The sequence below is a fragment of the Eumetopias jubatus genome, unplaced genomic scaffold (assembly GCF_037043125.1).
Source record: "Eumetopias jubatus isolate StellerSeaLion01/CBP00866 unplaced genomic scaffold, mEumJub1_p1.0 scaffold_7, whole genome shotgun sequence".
Classification (NCBI taxonomy): domain Eukaryota; kingdom Metazoa; phylum Chordata; class Mammalia; order Carnivora; family Otariidae; genus Eumetopias; species Eumetopias jubatus.
Genome location: NW_028274813.1, coordinates 51037004 through 51061390, shown reverse-complemented (window position 1 = coordinate 51061390; position 24387 = coordinate 51037004). Strand labels below are relative to the sequence as shown.

At 33.8% G+C, this 24387-nt stretch overlaps 1 protein-coding gene across 1 annotated transcript in view; it reads right to left on the bottom strand.

Annotated features, from left to right (window-relative positions):
* Positions 1–24387, bottom strand: part of MDGA2 (MAM domain containing glycosylphosphatidylinositol anchor 2) — a 793866-nt gene that overhangs the window by 266546 nt on the left and 502933 nt on the right. Inside the window, exon 5 of the mRNA XM_028097835.2 lies at positions 17715–17847. Coding sequence (XP_027953636.1) covers positions 17715–17847 — 133 coding nt within the window. The remainder of the gene's footprint in view (positions 1–17714; positions 17848–24387) is intronic.

Below are 24387 nucleotides of genomic sequence, written 5' to 3'. Positions count from 1 at the left end.
TTAGAAAATGTACATAGTGAAAAGTATATGCAAAAGACACTCATTTAGTAGAAAAGAAAATTCTCTGAAGAGTTAAGGTTGTTAAGCTGACAGATATTACTATTTAAACATTTTGAAAATAGATATTATATTTAATTATTGATATATTGCCATGAAGAAGGAAAAGAAATCCCTATAGCCCAATTGAGCCCAATTTATACTATAAATAGTATAATCTTACAAAGGGGTTTAGTTAAAATATAATTCTAGAGATTCCAACTTTTATATATTAACAAAGTTCATTTGTTTTACATCATATTTTAGTAAAATTAAAAGTCCCAAGGCTTAGGGGCCATTAATAGCATATGTTTGGACTATGGAAACAGACAATGGTGACATTATCTCATGAAATATTTGCCTCTGAAATCGACTTGTACAAAGATGATTTGTTTTTCTATCAGACAGACAAATTTAAAGAAAAAAAGCTCAAGAAAATTCCAAAGCTCAAAAAACAATACATACATAACAAGACCATTGTTTTACCTGTAATGCACTAGGTAGAACTATATTCACAATCATATTTTAAAAAATCCTCTCTTTTCCAAAACTGAATTGAAAAAAGAATATTGTCCAATATTTTTGTTGTGTTTTGTTGAAGATGGCATTCATTTTTCTGATGATCCCTGATATTAAAAATACCCCAGGGGCACCTGGGTGGCTTAGTAAGTTAAGTGCCTGACTTAATTTTTGTTCAGCTTATGATCTCAGGTAGTGAAATCGAGCCCTGCATCAGGCTCTGTGCTGGGTGTGGAGACTGCTTGAGATTCTCTCTCTCCCTCGTCTTCTGCCCTTCCCCTGCACCTGTTCTCTCTAATTCAACATTGTCATAGGGCTTTTCAAAGCTCACGAGCAAAAAAGTATTATACCTATTTCATCATCTACCTTGCAAATGTTATTTTTTCACTGTGTCCTTAAACTGTCCAACCATCCTGAGTTTGCATTATAAGCTTCATCTTTAGCACTTATATAGTTGTATAGGAAATGAGAAAGAGAAATCTCATTACATTAAATCATGTAGGTAGCTGAATGTTCAGTAAATGCCTATAGCATGTGTTGGTCAGATTACCCCATCACTATATCAGTATAAACACGTAAGACCACAGAGCTCATCAGTTTCCTTCTTATTATGAGAAAAACGCAGTGTCCTAAAACATACTGTAAGATCTAGACATCCATACATTCTTCACAGCAACATGTGAGAGAGATTACTATTTTACCTTCATTGTTAAGTGATAAAAAAATTAAACATGAAGGTTGAAAAGGGGAATGATATCATTTTGAGGAATTCTGTTTAAAACAATGCTCCAGGATATGGCAGTATTTAAAACAATATTCATAAACAATCTCTAATTCGAGAGAGAGGCTTTGCTACAGATATTGAAACCAACATGCATTTTTCTTTATGTTAATATTCACAGACTGGATATTTCTGGAAATGATTGAAAAGACAGAGTAAGTGTGCTCCTTCATGGAAATTTACAGAAAAGTCTCCTAGAAGAGACCTAGTTCATAATACCAGGGTTCCAAACCAGGTTGGCACAACATCTTTTGTTATTATCATTGTTGTTGTTGTTGCTGTTGTTAGGAAGGAATGTTTTTAGGTATGTTGCTTATCTTCCCTAGCACAACAAATTTCAACACATTCATTCATTCATTATTTATTGACCACCTACTATGTGTTTAGTCTCTGTGATAGGCACTTGAGATCTACTGGTGAAAAAAACAGTCAATGAATCACTGCACTCAGAAGCTCACATCCTAGCAGGAAGAGAACTAGCCCTTTCCTTATGACTCTCATTGTCTTAAGTGACTTATATTTACATCACCTGCCTGTTCTCTGGAGTTATGTGCACTTATGATCCCTGATCAAGATGCTTATGCCACATGAGCAAAATTAGTAAGGAAATTTGCCAAAAGATATTCATTATAAAATGAAACTTTACAAAATAGAACAAGTGTCATTCACATTTGAATCTAATCATTGAACAAGATAAATAGAAAAATTAGAAATGGAACTTGTGTTCTAAAGTGAACAAAAGACAATAAAATCAAAAGCTTTATTTCAGTCAATAAGCTATGTCAATAGTTGGGATACTAATACTTAATGGCCTTAAATGTCTTCCTAAACACTGGGAAACATGATGAAAAAGAACTTTAAAACCACATATATCTTGCTTCTTCAGTTAACAATCCCTAACTATTCTTGCCAAAATGTGAAATCTTGGCAAAATTTGGTTTCATTCAAGTTTACAAGAATCAGAGCATCCATCTGCTGCTGCAGCCGAACCCTACAGGGTCATCATTCATGGAGAGAAATCCAAGCTAAAAAACACTTCCAACTAAGGAAATTGTTGTCCACAGAATTTTCCTGTTCTTTATAGAAGATACCAGGGGCTTAAGTACAGTGCCAGTTTTAAGAGATGTCCTCTTCACAAGATCAGTAGAGCATTCTACTGATTCACTATACCTGCTGCCTGGAATTCTCTTCCAGTGCTTATCCACCTGGTAACCCAGTGGTCAGGTATTTTACCATGCTCAAATGTCAATATCAATTCCTCACTGGATTCCTAGTTTTTTATCTAAGCCAAATGAGTTACTTCCCTTTGTATGACCATAGCTGTTTATAGTAACAACCCCTCATGCCCCACTATGACAATTAGAGCTTTTACCCCTACCCTTTCACTGTTAGATATTTAGGAATATCAGGGTGAAAAGGGTGATGTTTTTCATTTTTGTACCAACAGCAACCAGAAAAGGATCTCACAAAGAATTAAGTGCTCAATAATGTCTCATTAAATAAAAGAATGTTGAATTTAATGATTAGAGAACAAGATGCTCAACATCACTAATTATCAGGGAAATCCAAATCTAAACCACAAGAAAATATCACATCACATCTGTCACAAGGGCCAAAAAAAAAGGAGAAAAAGACAAGGAATAACAAGTGTTTTTGAGGATCTGGAGGAAATGGAACTCTCATATTACTGTGGGTGGGATTAAAAATTGGTACAGCTCCTATGGAAAACAGTATGGATGTTCCTCAAAAAACTAAAACTAGAAATACCATATAATCCAATAATCCCACTATTAGGTATTTACCCAAAGAGAGTGAAAACACTAATTTACATATGCACCCCTATGTTGATTGCACCATTATTTACAACAGCCAAGATATGGAAGCTACCTGTGTCCATCACTAGACAAATGGATAAGGAAGTGGTAATATTAATGGAATATTACACAGTCATAAAAAGGATGAGACTGTACCATTTGAAACAATATAGATGCATCTGGAGGGTATTATGCAAAGTGAAATAAGTCAGACTGAGAAAGACAAATACCGCATGATCTCACTCCTTTGTGGAATCTAAAAACAAAATGAAAACCAAATGAGTAAACAAACAAAAAGCAGAATCAGACCCAAAATACAGAGACTAAACCGATGGTTGCCAGAGGGGAGGTGGGTAGAAGTATGGGCAAAATGGGTGACAGGAAGTAGAAGATATGGGCTTCCAGTTATGGAATGAAGAAGTCACAGGAATAAGAGGCACACAACAAGGAATATAGTCAGTGATATTATAATAGTGATGTATGATAACAGATGGTAGCTACATTTGTGGTAACATATAAATTTGTCAAATCATTATGTTGTACACCTGAAACTATGGTAACATTGTATGTCAACTATATTCAAATAAAAGTAACAATAAAAAATAAAGACTAGAGAACAGAAACTTCACTTAAGCCCCAACGATTCATTATAAACTTAACCAAAAAAAAAAAAAAATCATGAAAGAATGTGACATATGACTCAGGATTTCATGACTCATTCATTGAAAAATACTAGTTATAAAGACCTGCCAGTTCTTTCATTCTTCAATCTATCTAAACCAAACCATGTTTTATATTACTAACAAGGTGATGACAAGGAATATCTCTATCAAAATTTAGTATACCACTCATATAAAATGAATATAGCATATTATTTATACTTTTTTATATTTAACTCTTTGCTCAGTTATGACATACATTACTATTAATAAACTATATGATTAAGCTAAATTATATCCCTAAAACTAAAATAAAGGGAGCATGGCCTTTGTCATAAGTGGACAGTATGTAGATAATTCAATATGGCTTAAAAAAATCAGTCAGGATTAAGGCTTTTCTGTAAGAGTGATATAGTGTAGCAGCAGAAAAAATAAAGACATCACCTCCAACACCATCTGGTGTGGCTCTCACAGCTATACTACTGAAGCCTCACCAGAGCAGGAAAGCAAACAAAACAATAATTCTGTTCCGTCTACCACAGCTGCTGAAATGGGGGCAGCTGGTATTTCTATAATCAGTAATATAACACAGAGGGATCCATGCAAAAAGACACTCTCTTATTGGTTATTCTCTTGCTGATCTGATAAAGATTATTTTTTTTTCTTTTTATTACCCAGCCTGAGGACACCTGTATTATAGTGTTCTATTTTGAATCCTTTATGATTCTATAACTTTATTCTCTAACCATTTTGGCTAAGATTGGCTTATAGTTAATCTCAAAGAATAATGCTGAATAGATTTAACTCTGCTAGGCCTCTGTTTGCCCCTCTAAACATCCAGAGAATTCTCTTAAATAATTCCTAAAGGACTGCCTAAACCAAATTTCTATCTTGATTAGGAAAACACCTGGGCATATAGTCTCCTAACCTTATGATACATCCTATTCAGGTTACTCAAATGACTAAATCTGCTCCAAGATATAGCAAAGATTAGATGGAGACAATTACAACCTTTAATATGCGCCAGACCCTCTTCAAAAACTTTTACATATGTTGACTCATTTAATTGTACGAGATAAGTATGATTATTATCCATTTTATTTATTACCAATCTCAGAAACAGTTTAGATAACTTGCCCAAGATCACACAGGTAGTGACGGTGGAGTTGGGATTCTAATTTAGGCAGTCTGGTTTGAGATGAATATAAATCATTGTAGATAAACTCCAGAGTGAAATAAACAAAGTTGGTAATTTCTAAGTTCTAACTGAATTCTTGATGATACTTATTCCAGAAGAAGACTTATTGCTGCCTCTCTAACAGAAAGAAGAGGTGATATTAGTATCACCCATTATTACATTATAAAAACATGGGCAGGGCAAAAACAAATGTGGTTTGCAGTCAAGACTTCCAGAAATTGTCTACGACTCAGGATATGGGGCAAAAAGGACTTGTGAACCACCTGAGTCATAATTAAGAAGACTGAATTGTGAAGTGTCTTTGGAAAAGGCTCTTAGGCCATTGCTCAGGGAGTGTTTACTCCTAACTTACACATAACCTAATGGAATCAGCTATTTAAATTCTCAGGCTTCAAGAGGTTAGGAGGAGGAACTTAAACACAGGCTTCTCGAGACAGGAAAATGGAGAACTACAATAACAGTTGATAATCTATCAGTAAGAAAAGAGAAAGAGAAACAAGTGCATTATTACATGGCATAGTGAGTGTGGTCACAAAGATAAACCAAGCCTCCACCTATTTCAACTATTGTTCCCAAAATGCCTAAATAGGAAGGTATACTTTTAAAAAACCAAGAAAAGAAGTAATATATCCATATATTTAGATGTTAGTAATAAGGTGCAGAAAGAGAGAGAGAAATATTTTTGCTGATGCTTTTAAAGTTTGGCATGAAATACTACTTTGTAAAAGACAAATGTGGTCATATTTTGCTGAATATAGTAGACCAAAGGTCAATAAAAAAAAATCAAATCATGCAAATCATACATACATTCATGCTTAACACACCTGAGCATTAAAACAGTTATTTACTTTGGATTCTAGAAGTGGTTTTACAAAATAGAACGTCATATCTTGATTGCCTGAATTGGGTCACAACCCGGATTAGTAGTCTCATGAGTTCCTCAGCCCTTTAGCAGGTATGCTTCCAACCTCACAGCTGGGATTTCTGCTCTAGCCTCCAATGGACATGTGTGCATTTGAAAATGTTGGAATTAGGCATCTAATTCTAGTAGGAGAGGGTGCCTTAATAAATTAAGACCTGCCCTGGGAAACCCTAGAATTGTGTAGATTTTGTTTTATAAAGGGCTAAATATGTTTTTAGGAGATGTTTCAAGTGCAGATGTATTAAGTATTTTTCCTTACTATTTTCTTGCTATTATGTTTATATAAGTTTATATACTTATATAAATATAAGTATTTTTCTTACTATTATGTTTAATTATAGTTAATTAAATAAAAAAGGAAAAAGGAAGGCTTAACAAGAATCAGAGCATAATCTGTTAAAAATAAATGTACTGAAGTAGAGAAATTTGATTTCAAGTTTTGTGTGTGATTAGGAGCCATTTTACAGGACTGAATTACAAAGCCATACAACTGTGGTTTACACTGGAGAAAATGACAATTTTAAACTATAGACCTTGTAGGTGTCACTACAGTATCATGTTGACATGCTCTAAATAGTAACTGCTGTTTAACACTGTCATTACAGATCTAATTCCAACGAGAGTCAATTCAAGTCTAACCATTAAACTAGCTACACTTCTTATCTTGGGATTTCAGACACTCAGAGAATTTAAATATATTGCTGCCATGTTCTAGGACAATGCTGCTACATGATAAGGGAGGTATTTATTTTTTGAATAAGATAATACTGTAATGTAGCATGTGTAGAAGAACTAAATAAGCTGCACAAAATGGAATGTTGCTTAAGGAAAGATTAAAAGCCATAAAACCTTTTTAATACTATTTTAATATGAGAGATAAAACATTGACTGAATCACCTCTGAATTCAATTCCTCTCTAAGCATAAGAAATGTACATATGAAATATCCTGCCAATATTTTATTTCTCAAAGCTACTGGAAATATAGCTTTTACATTTTAGTTCTGGTATGTTCACTATAGATTTCAGTAAATCCACATTTTCCCATTGTACATGATTAATATGAGCTGCTGAAATTATCTTTGCAGAGAATACAAATACCATTTGTTTTCAATGTCAAATGATTTTTTTTTGTTTTTCTTCAAGTTCTTAATATTGATATGTATTGATTTGCCTATTTAATTCTTCAGCAACTTGAAAATTAAATCCATATTACATTGACTTTGGATCTGTATACCTATAATCATGCTTTCTAAACTTATATTCATATTTAACATTTTGCCTAAACACACAAAACAATGTTTAGCATGCAGACCAGTGTATATTCAGTGAATTTTCAGGTTCCTTGAAAAATGGAATGATATTTTTGCATGGTCCACAGATTCATAATACTATATGGATATCACACCAGATTGCTTTTTACTTATAGTTCCAAAATGAAAAAGACATGAATATTACAATTTTTATCAGATTGAGCTAGAGGTAAAGTTGAAAGACAATATGCAATGAGGCAGGACTAGAGTTATTAAGTATTTCCGATCAACATCAAGAGAATTAGAAAGATATAGAGAATCAGAGTTAATCCTCTTTTCCCCCTTTTTGTTCCCTTTAAGTAAGTGTCTTAGTAGATTTAATCCCAGAGAAATTTAACAAGAACCCTTATTACACTGCTCATTTTCCCAGTAGTTTTGTTCGTTTATTTCCTGTTGTGCCTATTTCTTTCCTCATTGCTTTGGAAATATACTTTAAAATTTGCATTTAATATGGGACAATAATTTTGAAGGAATTTCTTATCTATTGTTACCTGTTGAGTCAAACTATCTAAAATTGCCTACATTTCACCATGTTAGAACTGAAGACTTTTCAGTAAAACAAAGCAAACTAGGGTTGCTGGATTTTGCTAAAGAGACAGAACACTACTTAGTAGTGCTTTCCTTGGCTGACTTAAAATCCTGCCTCTTGCTTGGTTGAGCACCATGTTGCAATGCCAAGCCAAAGTGAAAACTTAAACAGTAGCTTCATACAACTGTCACATCTTTTTATGTCAAAAACTTTATATCTGGTTTCTTGACAACATCTATTCTTGCCAAATCAGGATATTAGGTGCCATTAATAAAACAAGAGGCCAGGGCCATCATCAATAAATTCCTATTATACAATGTGTCTATCAGAAATCAATACTGCTGACTTTACTGCACATTCACTGGATTAGTGTGTGATTGAAAGATGCTGTCAATAAAATGCTCAAGTGGTACAATACAGCAACTAAAGCAGAGTGACTAAAAGGAGCTTCCAGAAAGAAATACTGTTCAAAACATAAACCAAAGCATATTATTAAACAGTTGGACATACCTATTTTCTATGGGAATAGAACAGTAGCAAATAAATCAACAGAAGTATGTCACTATTAGAAAAAATAGTGGATCTTAAAACAGACGAAATTGAGGGAACAGCTGAGATCTTTGTGATGTTTTAGAAATAACTGCCACAATAGCAAAAAAAAAGGACATGTTATGTCTGACTTACAATCAAAAGATTGATGTTAATGCATTTCTGATACTCAGCTTGTCTATTATTTCCCATTTACCAGTCTCCTCTCAGCTTGAGTCTCGGTAACAACACACTAGGGACCCTACTCCTACTGTATAAACTACTACAGGGTCACTCTCTTTCCCTCTCTCTCTCTCTTTCTCTCTCGCTTTTTCAAGTTTAATTAAAAGTCTTAATAAACCAATGTGAACCTTTTAAATTATGGCTAGTCGTGGTTCCTGTGACTCTATGATAGTAAAAGTGACCACAAGCCTATAATTTAGCCACAACACAGAGCCTTAAATTCTATGAGTAATGTGGCTAATCTCATTTAAACTTCCCAAAATGTATAGCTAAGTAAAAATGAAATTGATACTTTTAAATGCCTTAGAGTTTGAAGGAGAACAGTAGCCAGGGATGCATCCTCTCTTGAGGCACATTAAAGCCTCCCTGTCAGTGAATTTTTTAAATTGTGTACAAGCAATATTAAAAGCACAATATTTGCAAAGTTTCCCTCAAATAGGTGCATTAGGTTTAGAGATTATTTATTAGCATCACTTTTTCCTGAATAGCAATGTAAGCCCCATATATAAAAGGACAACAGCACAATGAGGTATTAATATTCTGAAGTTGTGTAAGGCTGAACCTTTCTTGCATGGACCTTGGGGCCCAAGAGTATCTGTGTGTGTAGAGGCTGCATCTACTTCTTTGCACCTACATTTCATTTAAATTTTTATTGTTGATGTTATCTTGCTAAATAAAAATGGAATTTTGGAGTGAATGTTGTCTTCTCGTCAACCTGAAACCCACCTCAGAGCACATTAGCAACATAATTGAGCTAAAAAGCAAGTGCAAAGAGTTGAAGGAATTGTTCAGAGTGCTGCAGAGTGGGGAGGGAGGCCACACCTAGGTCTTCTCACTGAAGTTTCTCTATGTAAAGTTGCTTAAAGCTGTATATGCACCATCATTAACAACTGTCATGAAGACGAGTATCCTATACGGAGGTAGGCTGCATGTTGAATTAGATCATTGGTTTTCCTGGGATTATAGGATTTTTCAGGATTAGGACTTCAACTGAGTCTAGGACAAACAGGAATCGTTGGCAACCTTAAAGATGACTACTTGATATAATCAATTCTAGGATTAAGATGAATAAATAATGGGATAAGGTACATGCACTAATGGAAATTATTATATCTTCATCATGAAAGTCAATGACTTATAAATTCAAAATTTTCAGTAAATGATCATGGAGGTATTCTGTATCATAAGTTATGAGTGGCAAACTCAAAAACCATGAACCAAGTCTAAAATGCATTTCTAGCAATTTAATTAGTATTTATAATAATGTAATTTTAGGCAGTTTCACTAGAACCATAGAATCTTAAAAAGTACTAAGACATGGTCTACAAATCCATAATCTAGAAGCAATTTAAAATAAAAAATTAATTATTCTCAGGGATTTAAAAATCCTCTTACTTCATTTTAGCATATCTTCACTCAATTTGCTGAAAGAAAAATTGTAAAACACATGATTTGAACTTTTGTATTCTGATGAGTAATTTTTAAATTGTTCAAGTTAATTACAGTTTAACAGCATATGAAGAATAGCAACTACTTAAAGTTAGAAAAATCTTACCAATGAATTATTCTAGATATTTGCTAACACACAAACTATTTTATATGCTTTATAAGTTGTGAGATAGCATGTCAATAATTTACATGCCTTTCAATGAATATGATAGAATTTCCTTTCGTTTGATTAAAAGTGTTTTTTTATTCTTGTTCTATTTTTAAATATCTACTGTGTCTGGGTTATGATGCCTTCTGGGAGAGTTGCTAGTTTATGAGGAGTATTTTATATAAGAACTCATAGACCTAGAATAACTTTGGCTATAACTAACCTGAAAAATGCATTGCTAGGACAACAAAATACGCAGGTGTAGGGAGATCTCAGCAACATGCAAACTTCTTGTTACTATGGTAATAGGATTTTGGAAAATCTGGGTCACCTTGTTGCTCTGGAAACAGTCTCAGGAAGACCAAAGTTGAAACCCCATAATGACCACTGCTTCTATCCCTGGATTCACTGCTTACTCATCACCTGTATTTTCACATTTCTGAAGATACATTAATGAGAATAGGGCATATATAAGTTTGATTACCTTAGGAAAAGATGAGCTCTCACATTAAGAATCTGTTGCATATCAACCCTATTGCAAGCTTTTTCAATTTTCCTTACATACCATTATTAATTTCACAAAAGAATATTTTATTTCTGTTAAACATTTTTGCCAATAATAGTTTAGACAGAAATATACCAAAATAGGTATTCATTTCTATAGATTTTTCTGAGAAATATTATTTAATTTATTCACCAATAAAAGTAATTTAGAAAAGATTATGAACTTATTTCAAGATTAGTCATCAATGGTTGAAGCTGTATGTAATATCCTAACAAAAAGTCTAAGATTCTTGTCATCATCTCACCGTGATTACTGATGGTACCATTTTATTCCTTCTTCTTTCTATTATCTATGTTAACAATCCAATTCTAGCTACTATATATTATATTTATTATGTGCCAGATACTTCTTTTTAAAAGTTTTTCATTTTATAGCATTTATAGCCTACAAAACCAAATAAGGTTGGACTTTGTGTTATCCCCATTTTAGGAGGGGAAAAATAAGTTTAGAGAACCTAAGTGACATCTCCAAGTTCAGAAAACCAGAATTTGAATCTAAGGCTTTTGAATTTCGAAATTCATGCAAAAGAGTTATAGGAAACATCTCATTCTCTAAAGACGACACATCAACAATATGTGTGTTCCTTTGGTGCATCTAGTAGTAAATACTGTTTAGAAAATCTGAATTATCTAAGATAAAAAAATCTACTAAGGAATTCATGTTCTCAATATATATTTGTGCGTGGAATGATGATTCTTGGCTTTTTTCTGTTTTTTTTTTCCTTTTGTTTTGTCTTCTGTTGTACATACTAACTTCTCCATCACAAAAATGGAATCAAAAAAATGCATGAGTTCACTGATACTTATTTGTGATCCTATTTCAATATTTTGGCCATGCTTTTAAAAATTCATGATAATACTATTACAAAAGTGATTTCTGTCCCTACCTAAAGTTTCATTTACCTTTTATTGTTGCTCCCTTACCATTTCTCCAAAGATAAAAATAATAGGTCTACAAAACACTCTCATTAGAGTTCCCTCTTTGAGATAACACTGAAGAAAGTCTTTTCTCTCTAAATGGTAGATTCATTTTCTTGGATTTAACATATATTATAAACTTATACATGAAATTTTATTTTATTTATTTTTTAAAGATTTTACTTATCTATTTTGAGAGAGAGAATGAACAAGGGGGAGTGGCAGAAGGAGAAGGAGAAGCAGGCTCCCCACCGAGCAGGGAGCCCGATGTGGGACTCGATCTTAGGACCCTGGGATCAGGACCTGAGCCAAAGGCAGACACATAATTGACTGAGCCACCCAGGTACCCCAATACCTGAAATGTTAAAAGAAAAGGAATCCCAAATGTAAAGCCCACCTTTCAGTCATTTGAAGGTATTATGGACTGAGATGTGTGCCCCTAAGATTCACATGTTCAAGCCCTAAACCCCAGTGTCACTGTATTTGGAGTTGGGGCCGTTAGGAGATAATTAAGGTTAAATGAGGTCAAAGGTGGGACTGTAATCTTATAGGACTTGTGTCCTTATGGGAGGAGGAAGAGACAGTAGAGCTCTTGCTCATTCATTCTCTCCCTCTGTGAACCACAGAGGAAAGTCTATAGGGGGAAGATGGCTGTCTACAGGCCAAGAAAGAGAGGCCTCACCAAAACTCTACTCTGACAGCACCCTACTCTTAGACTTCTAGCCTCTAGACTGTGAAAACATAAATTTCTGTTGTTTAAGCCACCCAGTCTGTTATTTTGTTATGGTAGCCCAAGCAAACTAGTCCAGGAAGTCATTGTATTTGCACTATGTATTTCTCACAGACTTAGTCTTTTTTTTTAAGTTATTACTTTTAGTGAAATACCATACCTAAGTTCTAATAAGTGATGCTATTGATTGGGTAGATGCAGGGAGATCACCTAAAGGCAAGGCACTGCAATATACATACAGCTAAGAAAAATGCATGAGGTTAGCACCTACATGTATAGCAAAATGTCTACTGCCCCTTCCTTTGCACTTAGACTATCTGTGACAATGGGCATATAATTTTACAAGAGGAAGTTTTTATGTATTTTTATTTCATATCTACAGCTATTCTTACAAAATTCCTATAAATGAAATATTATTTTATTTCTCACACCTACATACATTAGTTAAATTCCCATAATCATAGGAGAAAACTACCATAAATAGATCACAATTTTGCAAAAATTTTATATTGAGGTTTGTTGCAATTGTTGGCATTTATATTACACTTTCCCTGTGAGTTATATAAAATAAGGATAGATAACTGTTATCTAACATAAGAAACAGAGATGTCTCCTAACCCCTCTAATTTTTTTCATGATAATTTATTAACATAGATGAAAGGGGGAAAAAGAAGTAAAGGAAAAAGATATAGAAGGGAGAAAGAGAGGAAGACGAGAAAGGGGTATAGTTTTCCCCTATTTATTTGGCCAGTAATACTTTTGCAATGACTTGGTTCCTAAATGTGATGTGCATTTAAGGAAGACATCTTAATTAAATAATTTTTATAAATATTAAGTGTGAACCCACTGAATCAAAGGACCTATATAATTAAGTCAAATTAGCCCCACCTGTCCCATTTCTTTATAGAACACATCATAACACTCTCAAGCAGCTACAAAATATGTTTTTCATCCTAATATAAGTAACATACTTAATTCTTATTTGCCTTTGAAATGATGAGACATCAACATATATAGGTGTTTGAAATATATTAAAATAAATTAGTTTTATCATAATTTCTATATGCCCTCACATTAGAAATACACATAATCTGAGAAATTTTAATATTTAAAGTTACCATAATTATGTTAATTTAAAATATATATCTATATTTATCAATATTCTAAATTTACAAATTTTAGCATGTTTGTTTTAATGAACTAAGAAAAATATAGCTACATTGAGAATTTATCAATCAAGAGCTAACATTCTTTTTCTTCCAAACGGGAGTAGGAAAATAACCAAAACAACTTTGGACCCACCTACAACTTAATGACAATAAAGAAATTAACCTAAAGCTTCATGTTTTATAAAATTGTTTAAATTGTCACGGTAAGTTCTAAGACAGCTATATTAGGGATGATAAATAATGACATTTCTGTGACATGAGATTTTTCATAGCACACCAAGTAATCAACAGGGGCTATCAAATGATTGGACATGGTAGACATACAATACAAGCTCTACTATAATGCCAATTCGTAGTAGGAAAGTTAAGAAAACATGTTGTTGGTAAATCTACAGATGATATTGCCTTTTAAAATGACACCTGAACATGGCTTCTCTAAGCAGTTGTAAAAAAAAAAATAGGCTTTTGTTTTAAAGATTGTATTTATTTATTTGAGAGAGTGAGAAAGACGGAGAGCAGAAGCAGAGGGGAGAGGCAGAGGAAGAGGAAGCAGATTTCCTGCTGAGCAGGGAGCCTGACGCAGGGCTGGATCTCCGGACCCTGGGATCATGACCTGAGCCTAAAGCAGTAACTTAACCAACTGAGCCACCCAGGCGCCCCCAAAGTAGACTTATTTTTAATGAAAGTTTCAATTCACAAAGAATGGGTTCATGGAACACATTCTGATAATATAGACAGTATCTGTTTTCCAAAGTAATGATTTATGCTTGTTTAAGGTGTATACATTGTAGGTCATTCCCAGAAAGGCTAATTCAGCAGGTGCAGGAAGGACACAGAAAACTGTGCTCCATGATGCAATCGTTCTGCTGCAAAAAATTTACAAAACTTTATCCACAGCAGACACTGTTTCCATCTTCATATGCTATGTTATTTGGGCATTGTGCAAATCAGGTCAATAAACTGACTGCATTTAAAATTTTTCATTGACTATAGAACTGTTAAAATAAAAATTTGCTTGTACCAAAAATACATCTAATAGTCAATTATCTCATCTCCATTACAAAAATTATTTCCAAAGTTACCCTCAACATATTAATTAACAGAGAAGAGTAATCAAACATATTACAATATTTATAATAGAATATTCTCCCCCTCAATACATTCAAGATTTTCCTTGACATTTTGCAACCAAGAGTTAAAAACATGGGAACTTTGTGTCCTTTAAAGATTCACAAGAATGAAACCATAAAGAGTACCTGTCCCTGGGGCACCTTGGTGGCTCAGTCGGTTAAGTGTTCACCTTGCGCTCAGGTAATGATCCTGGGGTCCTGGGCTCCCTGCTCAGTGGAGAGACTGCTTCTCCCTCTCCCTCTGCCCACCACCACCCCACCTCATGTTCTCTCTCTAATAAATAAAATCTTAAAAAAAAAAAAAACCTGCCTCTCACACTGATTATGCCAATGGTGACTCCTGATGTTCTTCTAGTGTTAGAAAGCAATGAACTAGCCTGTATGCACTTGTCAGTTTATAAGCCTGTTTTCATGAAGATGTTGAAAGCTTAATTTATTTCTGGTGTAATTTGAGAGCTACCTCAATGATTTCACCTATTTGAAATGCACCAACTCTTCCAATTTTGAGCACAACCAGATGGGAAAAATGCTGAAGCAAACCTGGTTTGAATACGTAAACCACCAACCACATGACAGGTTTGATTATAGTTACTGAAGAGTCAAACAAGGTAGTAGCTTATATTTTTAACCCAATTATTTGCCATAACTCTAATGCATTTTCAGTGAACATCAATCTAAAATCTTTATGAGATAATTTATGAAAGAGAATAATAGGTTATTTTGTTAGTTTGGTCTAGATATACAATACTTTAGCCTGAAAAATAAATAGGACAGAAAGCTGAAGAGTAAAACAAAACATTTATATGACAGAGTTCCTGTGCTCTCTCCACAGGACAGGGAGTTAAGTCTTTGTTTTCTGAGCTGGCAATTGTTAAAAATCACCTCACACATAAAGCCACCCAGCTGCTTTATAAGACCTCAGGAATTGGAAAGCCTATCACCTCTCACAGTAATCTCCTCCTTTCAGCTTTAGGTTAAAAAGTCCTTATTTATTCCTAGTAAAACTCTGGCCAAGATTTAGGTTCATTTTCTCTGGCTCCACAAAAATTTTGAATAGCTATTTGAATAGCTATCAGTCTCCTATTTAAAATAACTCTTCACACATTGGGATAAATTTTGTCCCCACTCGTTAGTAGCTGTGGGACATTGGGAAATAATAAAGATATACATTCCTATTGCAGAAAAAATGTTAAATATGATTTTATTGTACCTCTTCGTCTTTAATGAATTTTGGTTTATGTTGATTTAGTTCATTCTCAAAACAATCTAATGTGGATACTTTAATCACCACGGGCTAGTGTGTTACGTATCAAATGATAAAGACGTGATAGAATGAACAAGAAAAAAAAAAATCTACCTGCCTACAGCTCAGTAGTTATAAAGATAAACTGAGATAATAAACATGAAATACTTTTACAAGTAATAAAGCACTGCTCAAGGGCAAGGTTGTAACATATGTAATAATATACCTGCTCCTTCGTTCTTATTCTACTGCAATATGTTTACCCATCCTATAGGACCTACTTTCATTTTATTTATAATTTTTCTCTCTGGATATGGGTATTTTAAAAATATATTAAAGAAACTAAGAAGAACAAAATTAATTATAATAATTCACCAAGTATTTCATGCTAAGAAAAACAATATAATCACACTCAGCTCTTATATGTTAATCTCTGATATTTATTTCTCAATATCCTATTTCTTTTTTTAAGTGAAACGAGATTATTAACTTTTATAAGTCTTAGGTTCACTAAGATTTTATTTTTCTGCAACGTAGTTTCCCTCAAGTATTTCTCATCCTTCCTAATAAAGTTTACTTTCATGTCCCACATTCTCCTTTTACCTTCTCCTAATGACTTTTACCCGGTGCTTAATAAAGCATTTCTCTAGTTTAAGGCAATTTGCATCTTCGCCAATATTCCTATGCCTATCATTGCAGACCCATAATAGGAACCCAGTAAGTCTCTGGCAAATACATGAATGAATACATTTTAAAAATTATCTTTCAAGATTTTAACAACTCAACGGAATCTGTGTTGATGAATCAACACTTGAGCATCCATTTTTTTCACCTTCCAATAAAGTCCCAGGTGTAACCTTTTCATCAAATGTGCTGGATGCTGACTAGCTCTTTGTTGGAAAACTGACAAAGTGTGTTCCATGTGCTTTATGTATATTAACTCACTAATTCTTCCCTACAACGTTACGAATTTGTGAGGAAATTGAGCTAGAGTGTGAAGCAATTTGTTCAACAAGATCCAAGAGCTAATAAGCAGCAGAATCAAAACATACACCCAGGCACAACAAACCCACACTTTTTAAGGTTTTTGTTAATGAGAAAATTACCTTTAAAAATCTTTATTTTAATAGCGTTATTTGAAAGTAAAAATTTACATTAATTGTCCCTGAAAGTTTCTCAAAACCAGTTCAAATTCTAATTTATTAAGGTGATTCTTCGCACACAATCATGCAAAAGACAGTCCATTCCCACGCTCTCTCTTTGCTCTTTCATTTAGCAATTCCTCTTTATATGCTTGCAGTTATTCTGAGGTCTCTATTACTAAACACAGGATAACTTAAGTCGCAATCTTGCTAATGTTTTGACATTTTCTACAAAAATACTTTCCTAAAAACACCTACCTGAAATTACCAATTAACGTTCTTGACTTGAAACAGAGTAAGAGAGAGATTCTTTTACTTAGCTTTGGAATCACAAAACACTTTCAACAATTTAGACCATAAATTTTTATATGAAGAATCTAGTATTTCTCAGAATTTCTTTGAACAGGATATGGCCATGATTGTGACATTTATGAATATACTATTTTAAGGAACTATAATTTTGTATGCTATATAAACAAACATTACATGGGAACATATTGCAATTAAGCTTTACAGTGTACATTTACCAATAACTTTTCAGATATCATAGACTTCTCTGGGGAAAAAAAGTTGCCTTGTTCCTACATATACTATAGAAATCATTTGGTCTATAAGGAACTTAACCTTTTTAAGCATTAGCTATGGATAACAGACATAAAACACTGAGAAATAGCTCCATACCTGTTTTATTGGAAAGTCTAAATGACACCATCTTATCAGGAATATTACATACATTCCTCACTGAAGCAATGCAGCTGTAATTAGCATAGTCCTGAGGTCGAAGATTCTTTAGTTTTAAGATCTTGGTTTCACCCTAAAAATGTAGAAAAGGTCATTAGAAAAAGTCAGTGGTAACCAAAATGAATGAATGAATGAATGAATGAATCATGGCATTACATTGTCTTAAATCATATTATTATCAAAATGTGGCAGGTTGTCTTTTTTTTTTAAGGAAAATGCCCTAAAAAAAAAAAACAAAACAGAAACAAAAAACCATGCATTCAAAAATAACACTGTGATGTACCTGGGGATAAAAAGCTGAGACTGAAATGAAAATTCATAATGTTTTCTTTGCAAACTAGCTTCCTAGGGGGAGAAATCTATTTCTGGGGGTAGTTATGCAAATTATTGTGCAAAGATCAGAACAGTGTACTTAATAATGGAGTTTATTCAACAAATACTGCAATCTATGCAGACTTCACCATGAAATGTTTTGAAAGGAATGGATTCTGAAGAAAAGCCAATAAATGAAACACTGTTGGTAGAACAAAGTTATTGAACTCAATCTAATGACAGGCAACTAAATTTATATACATAAATATTTTGTGTATACATATCAGTGACAGAGGACAGATGTAAAATGCCTTAAAGAAGCATTCATGAATGTTTCTAAATCATTATTGTGTTTGCAATTTTATTTTTCAGGACCTCAAGGTCTAGATCTTCCAGGTAAATCTGCAAAACTGTAGACAGACTCAAATCAGGCAAGTAGACAGAAATATCTTACAAATTCTTGATGAGCCAAGAAAGACCACGTAAAACACTGAAATTGTTCAAAGAGTAAAAGAAAAAACAAACAAACAATAAAAATTAAAGAAAAACCTGCTCAATTTAAAATAGGTTTTTTGAGATTTTGTTACTTTCTAAGGTCATTAATGCACTATCTCAAAATAGTCCCTCTCATAAGTAACTTAATTATGGAAATGGTAAACAGTATCCCAGTGAAATCATATTTGGTATAGCAATTTTCAAAATGTTAATTTTTTCCAAATAACATCTATATGTAACCATGTGTACCATCTCTCAAATCCTAAAAGTTGCAGTTCTTTCATACACTCTTCAGAAGGATTGGAATACTTAGTAACAAGACATAAAGGCACTGCTTGCTCATTTGCAAAAAAGCTTGCTCACACATAGGCGTGGACACCTAGTTTTTCAAATGTGTCAAATGAATCTCTCCTTCAGGATGCAAGGGCACTGTGGCCATAATTCCATTCATTCACTGTCAAAATTTGGTCTTAAGTCAGTTACTTTCCCCAGTGGACTAAGGAACAATCTTCTATCTTTCAATTTTTCTTTAGGAAAGACACTGTATTTTTTCTACATAAACAAAAGCAAATACATCCCACATGAATATACATAGTTAATGTGTGTTTCTAGAACTTATTTTTAAAACATGCTCTCAGTGCATTACAGAGTTCTCATTTATATTTACTAAATACAATGCCTAGAAAAGTGTGTGCTTAGTTAGAAAGCATGGTTGACAAAAAATATTATACTAGAACGAGTTGACTCAGATAATTTTTGAATGAGATGATTTATCTTACTCCTTCTACCTCTGTGACTATTATTGCTTAGATTTCTTCACTTTTCTTTCTCTTCTCAACACTTAACTGTTGGTATCCCTGGAACTGTTTGTCACACAATTAATTTTGAGTTATAAAATTCCCATAGGTGATCTTATCCTTGCTACTACAAGCCTTATTTCCTGCCCCCCCCTCAAGTCTACATCTCTATTCTCCCTTAAGTTTCAGATACACAGACCAATTTTTTACCTCAATATGTCCATTTTGATGTCTCTCAGACACCTAAAAATCAACTAACATATTCTAAACTGAACTTCAGATCTATTCCTCTAAATTTACTCTTCCGAATCTTAGACTTCCAATTACTTCTTCATATATTCAGTATCTCCCTCTCGGATCATTTTGTTAATTTTGAAATATGTTCATTCTTGACCATTCTTTTTTTTTAATGTAATGCTCTACACCCTATATTCTGCTAAGAAATTCCTGATTATGCTTAGTATAGTTTAAGAACACAAACAAGCAGGGTGCCTGGGTGGCTCAGTTGGTTAAGTGTCTGACTCTGTTTCGGCTCAGGTCATGATCTCAGGGTCTTGAGATCAAGCCCTGCATGGGGTTCCACTGGGCGTGGAGCCTACTTAAGATTCTCTCTCTCCTGCTCCCTCTGCCCCTCCTCCTACCCCTCTCAAATAAATAAAATCTTAAAAAAAAAACACACAAGCAAGCATAATGCCCTGCAACCAGAATTTTTTTTAATATGAAAATCTGATCATGACATTTCTCTGCTTAAATCACATCAATGACTTAACTATTGTTCTTAAAGTGAACACAATAGCTATTAACATGATGGTCAACCCTATATGGCCTATTTTCCTTTCCTCTCCAGTTTCATCTCATTCTCTTAGTGCCTTACATCCAGCTTCCTTCTATCACAGAAACTTAGCACATGCTTGGCTCTTCATCTCTCTATGCCTTATCAATTTCATCTCATTCTTAGATTCCCAATACCCCTTACTTCCACAGGTAAGCTTTGCCTCACCTTCTGGAAGAGGAGAAATCCCTTTTTGTGAAGTGTGCTTTTATTTCTTCATAATACATTCTCATTTTTCCATTTATTTCTGGAATGGATTTATTTTCTGCCAGACTCATCCCTTTGCCAGTAAGTACCTAGGGGGCAGTGATTACGTCTGTCCTGCTCTCAGTGTTATGTTCCAAGCACATAGCATAGGACTTAGCATAGGAGAGACACTTTGTAAATGAATATTTTTTCAATTAAAACTGCTACAACTACTTATATTTCACCATTCAAGGCTTTGCTTTGCACATATTTATTTCTCCAGGATTATTATCTGCTTGGTGCCCAATATGAATTCAATAGATGTTAATGTATGTATAGTCAATATTCTAAAAGCAATCATACAGTAATAATGATTCTCAAATACATACAAAGGAGAAACAGTGTCATTTAGATGTATATTTAGTGATAAAGTCTCTTATTCACATAGAGTTAATTATATTCTGCCAGTACTTTTTTCTGTTTCCACTGACAAATTATTTTTAATCCATATTTTTAAAACAATATTTCAACACTCCACTGAAACTGTACCTATTAATGTCATTAATGATGCTCTTTTGTTACAATTCAATAAATCTTTCTTTTTTATGCTTCTATACTTCTCTGTTTATTTCTAACACTTTAGATTGCCTTTGCTACTTTGACAGCCCCTATGTGTAGGTAATTATTATACCATATTTAGTCACTTCTTGGTTGTTTTCCATTTCATTTTCTATCTATTGTGCAAATTTTAGTCTGCAATCTTCTACTAATATATTCCCAGTGGAATCTGATCCATTACCATAGTTTCAATTAACATCAGTGTATAGGTTCCTGACAAATCTCTAACAAAACAACAGAAAAAACACACTTGAAAAAAATCACCAATAGTATTACAATTAATAAAATCGAACTTCTCCAATTTTTGCCTGTCCTTTTAACTGCAATATTTGTTAGCAATTTATGATCTTGCACTTGTATTTTCCCCCACTCTGGATCTCTTAAGATAATCTATCCTGGTTTTCTAATTCTTTTTGATTGCTCTTTTTATGTATTTACTTAGAACACTGACTTAGATCACTGACTTTTATGTTTCCTGCATTACCCACCCCCCTTCAAAAAGAAACCACCTCATACTTTGCCAATGAACAAGTTAGACTTGCCTCTATTTTTTTTTTAAGATTTTATTCCTTTCTTTGACAGACAGAGGGAGAGAGGTAGAAAGCAAGAGAGAGAGCACCAGCAGAGAGAGAGGCAGGCAGAGGGAGAGGGAGAAGCCTGCTCCCTGCTGAGCAGGGACTCCGATGCAGGGCTCCATCCCAGGACCCTGGGACCATGACCTGAATGGAAGGCAGATGCTTAACTGACTGAGCCACCCAGGTGCCCCAACCTCTTCTATTTCTAGATTGAATTTTTTTTCCTGTTGGATGCCCCTGGCCTCTCTGCACTCCTCTCCTCTCCCTATTATGCCTCTAACTTCCTGCCTCATCTCATGTTCTTTGAATACTACTTGACGGAGATTTTCATCAGTAGGGCATATGATGTCATACTACACTCTGTGAGTTCACTATTACACTCCATTAGACTAGCTGCACTACCTATTTTCTCTTCTGATGTTCTTTTTAATGAAAACCATCATCATTTTCCCATAATCCAGACTCAGAAGTCATGGCATCATTCATTTTTTACCATTTCTCATTACCTCACATTCAAAGACATCAAGAACTTTAGATTATTCTTTAATTTTCTTTTCATGAAATGACCTTTCATTTCCAATCCTATAGGCATAATATTTATCTTAGACCCTTTTCACTGATTTAACAAACACTGCTTGAGTGCTCATTTTGGCTAAGGTAATGTACTCTCTACTATGGAGAATTGCAGCTCTCCTTTATTCTAATCATTCTGTAGCTGCCACCAGACATACCTTCATCATGCCAGGTCCATGTTGGAAAACTCTACCCATCTCTCCTCTGAAACACCATTTCAAAAACTTCAGTTTGTCATTTGAGACCCTATGCAGTCTAAGCAAAATTACTTTTTCCTTAGTCCTCAAACTCCTTATTCCCAACCAATTAGTTTCATCACTATTTTGAACTAACTCTTTATAATATCCAATTCTGTCATCTTTAAAGAAAACACTCCCAGGGTGCCTGGGTGGCACAGTTTGTTAAGCGTCTGACTCTTGATTTCTGCTCGATCAAGCCCTGTGTTGGGCTCTCTGCTCAGCTGGGAGTTGGCTTGAGATTCTTTCTCTCTCTCTCTCTCCCCCTCTGCCTCTCCCTCCTCTAAAATAAATAAATAAATCTTTAAGGGGAAAAAAACACTCCCTAGCCCCTAATATACATCTTTTTCTGTTCCCATCTTAAGCGAGGTGTAGTTCAAAAAAAATAGTACATATTCTATCGTCTCTTCTGACCTTATCAATTAGAAGTAAATTTTCACTTTCTTTGGAATTTTTATTGCATTTTTATACTAAGACATCTATTTATTTATTTTTTATTTAAATTCTATTAGCCAACATATAGTACATCACTAGTTTCAGATGTAGTGTTCGATAATTTATCAGTTGCATATAACACCCAGTGCTCATCACATCACATGCCAACTATTTATAAATCACTATTTAGTGTTTGCTTATGAATTACCATTCAGTGGTTGCCTTATGTTCTTTAACTGAATTGTAAGGCCCCTGTGATAGAGGCATCCTATTTTTCTCACAATACATAGTAAGAAACTTTTCGTATCTATTGCTTAATAAATATTTGTTGATTGACAGAATGCTCTTAAAATCTGGTCTTTTCCACCCATCATATCCTTCAAGAAGAAATGTAGTCATAATATATAATCATAATGACTTTTAAAATAAAAGGCAAAAATATAAAATCTATAAAAATTAAAACTTCATTCTTTTTCACTAAGCACTTGGTCCTTCGCTTATGTCGTTATATTTCTTGTATCATCCTCATTACTTTCTCATTTCTTTACCCTTTCTATAAAACTTGTCACACTAATAATCAGTTAGATACTGATTCTTTCTCTGTAATTTTTCTACATTTGAATATTTTCACATGAACTATTAGAATAGATGGCCAACTCTCCTGCTCCTCCCTGTTCTTGGTAAAAAACAAAAATTATACGAGAAAAAGCCAATTCCTTTAAATGTTATGCTAGTCACAGCACTTCCTATCTCTCAAATATTAAGCAATAGCCAGATTCTTGACTTAAAATTAACTACAACCAAGGGAATAATGTGCTTGGAAATTCTGTTTCTTGATCTTATGCTGCTAAGAGAGAATGATCTTTGATAAACTCATCCTAAATTGAAAATATTGTAAGTTGAAAATGCATTTAATATACCTAATACACCAAACGTCACAGATTAGCCTAATCCTCTTTAAACATGTCCAGAACTCTTATATTAGCCTACAGTTGGGCAAAATCATCTGACACAAAGCCTATTTTATAAAAAATTGTTGAATATCTCAGATAATTTATTGAATATGATGCTGAAAGTAAAAAACAGAATGGCTATAGAGGTATCAGCTGTGATCAGTTGGGTATCAGCCTTGTGATGTGGCTGACTGGGCGCTCTGGCTCATGGATGCTGCCCAGCATCACAAAGACAGTATCTAACTGCATATCACTAGCCCTGAAAAGATCAAAATTCAAAATTTGAAGTATGGTTTCTATTGAATATGTATCACTTTCACACCACTGTAAAGTCAAAAAAGCAGAAATTAAACCATCATAAATCAGGGACTGTGTGTGTCTGTCATTTGCTTTGTATATTGTTTTGCTTTTATTTTGCTGTTTTTTGAATTATATGTTTGTATCGATCTGCCTTTTCCATTATATGAGATAACTTCACTTTAAGTTCCACCCTGTCATTTATGAAGTGCATGTTGTCAATTCGGTAAAGATTGCTGACTAGAAAAAAATAGAGCCAACTCATTGTCTTGCACATAAGCTTTCAGTAAACATTGTTTAACCA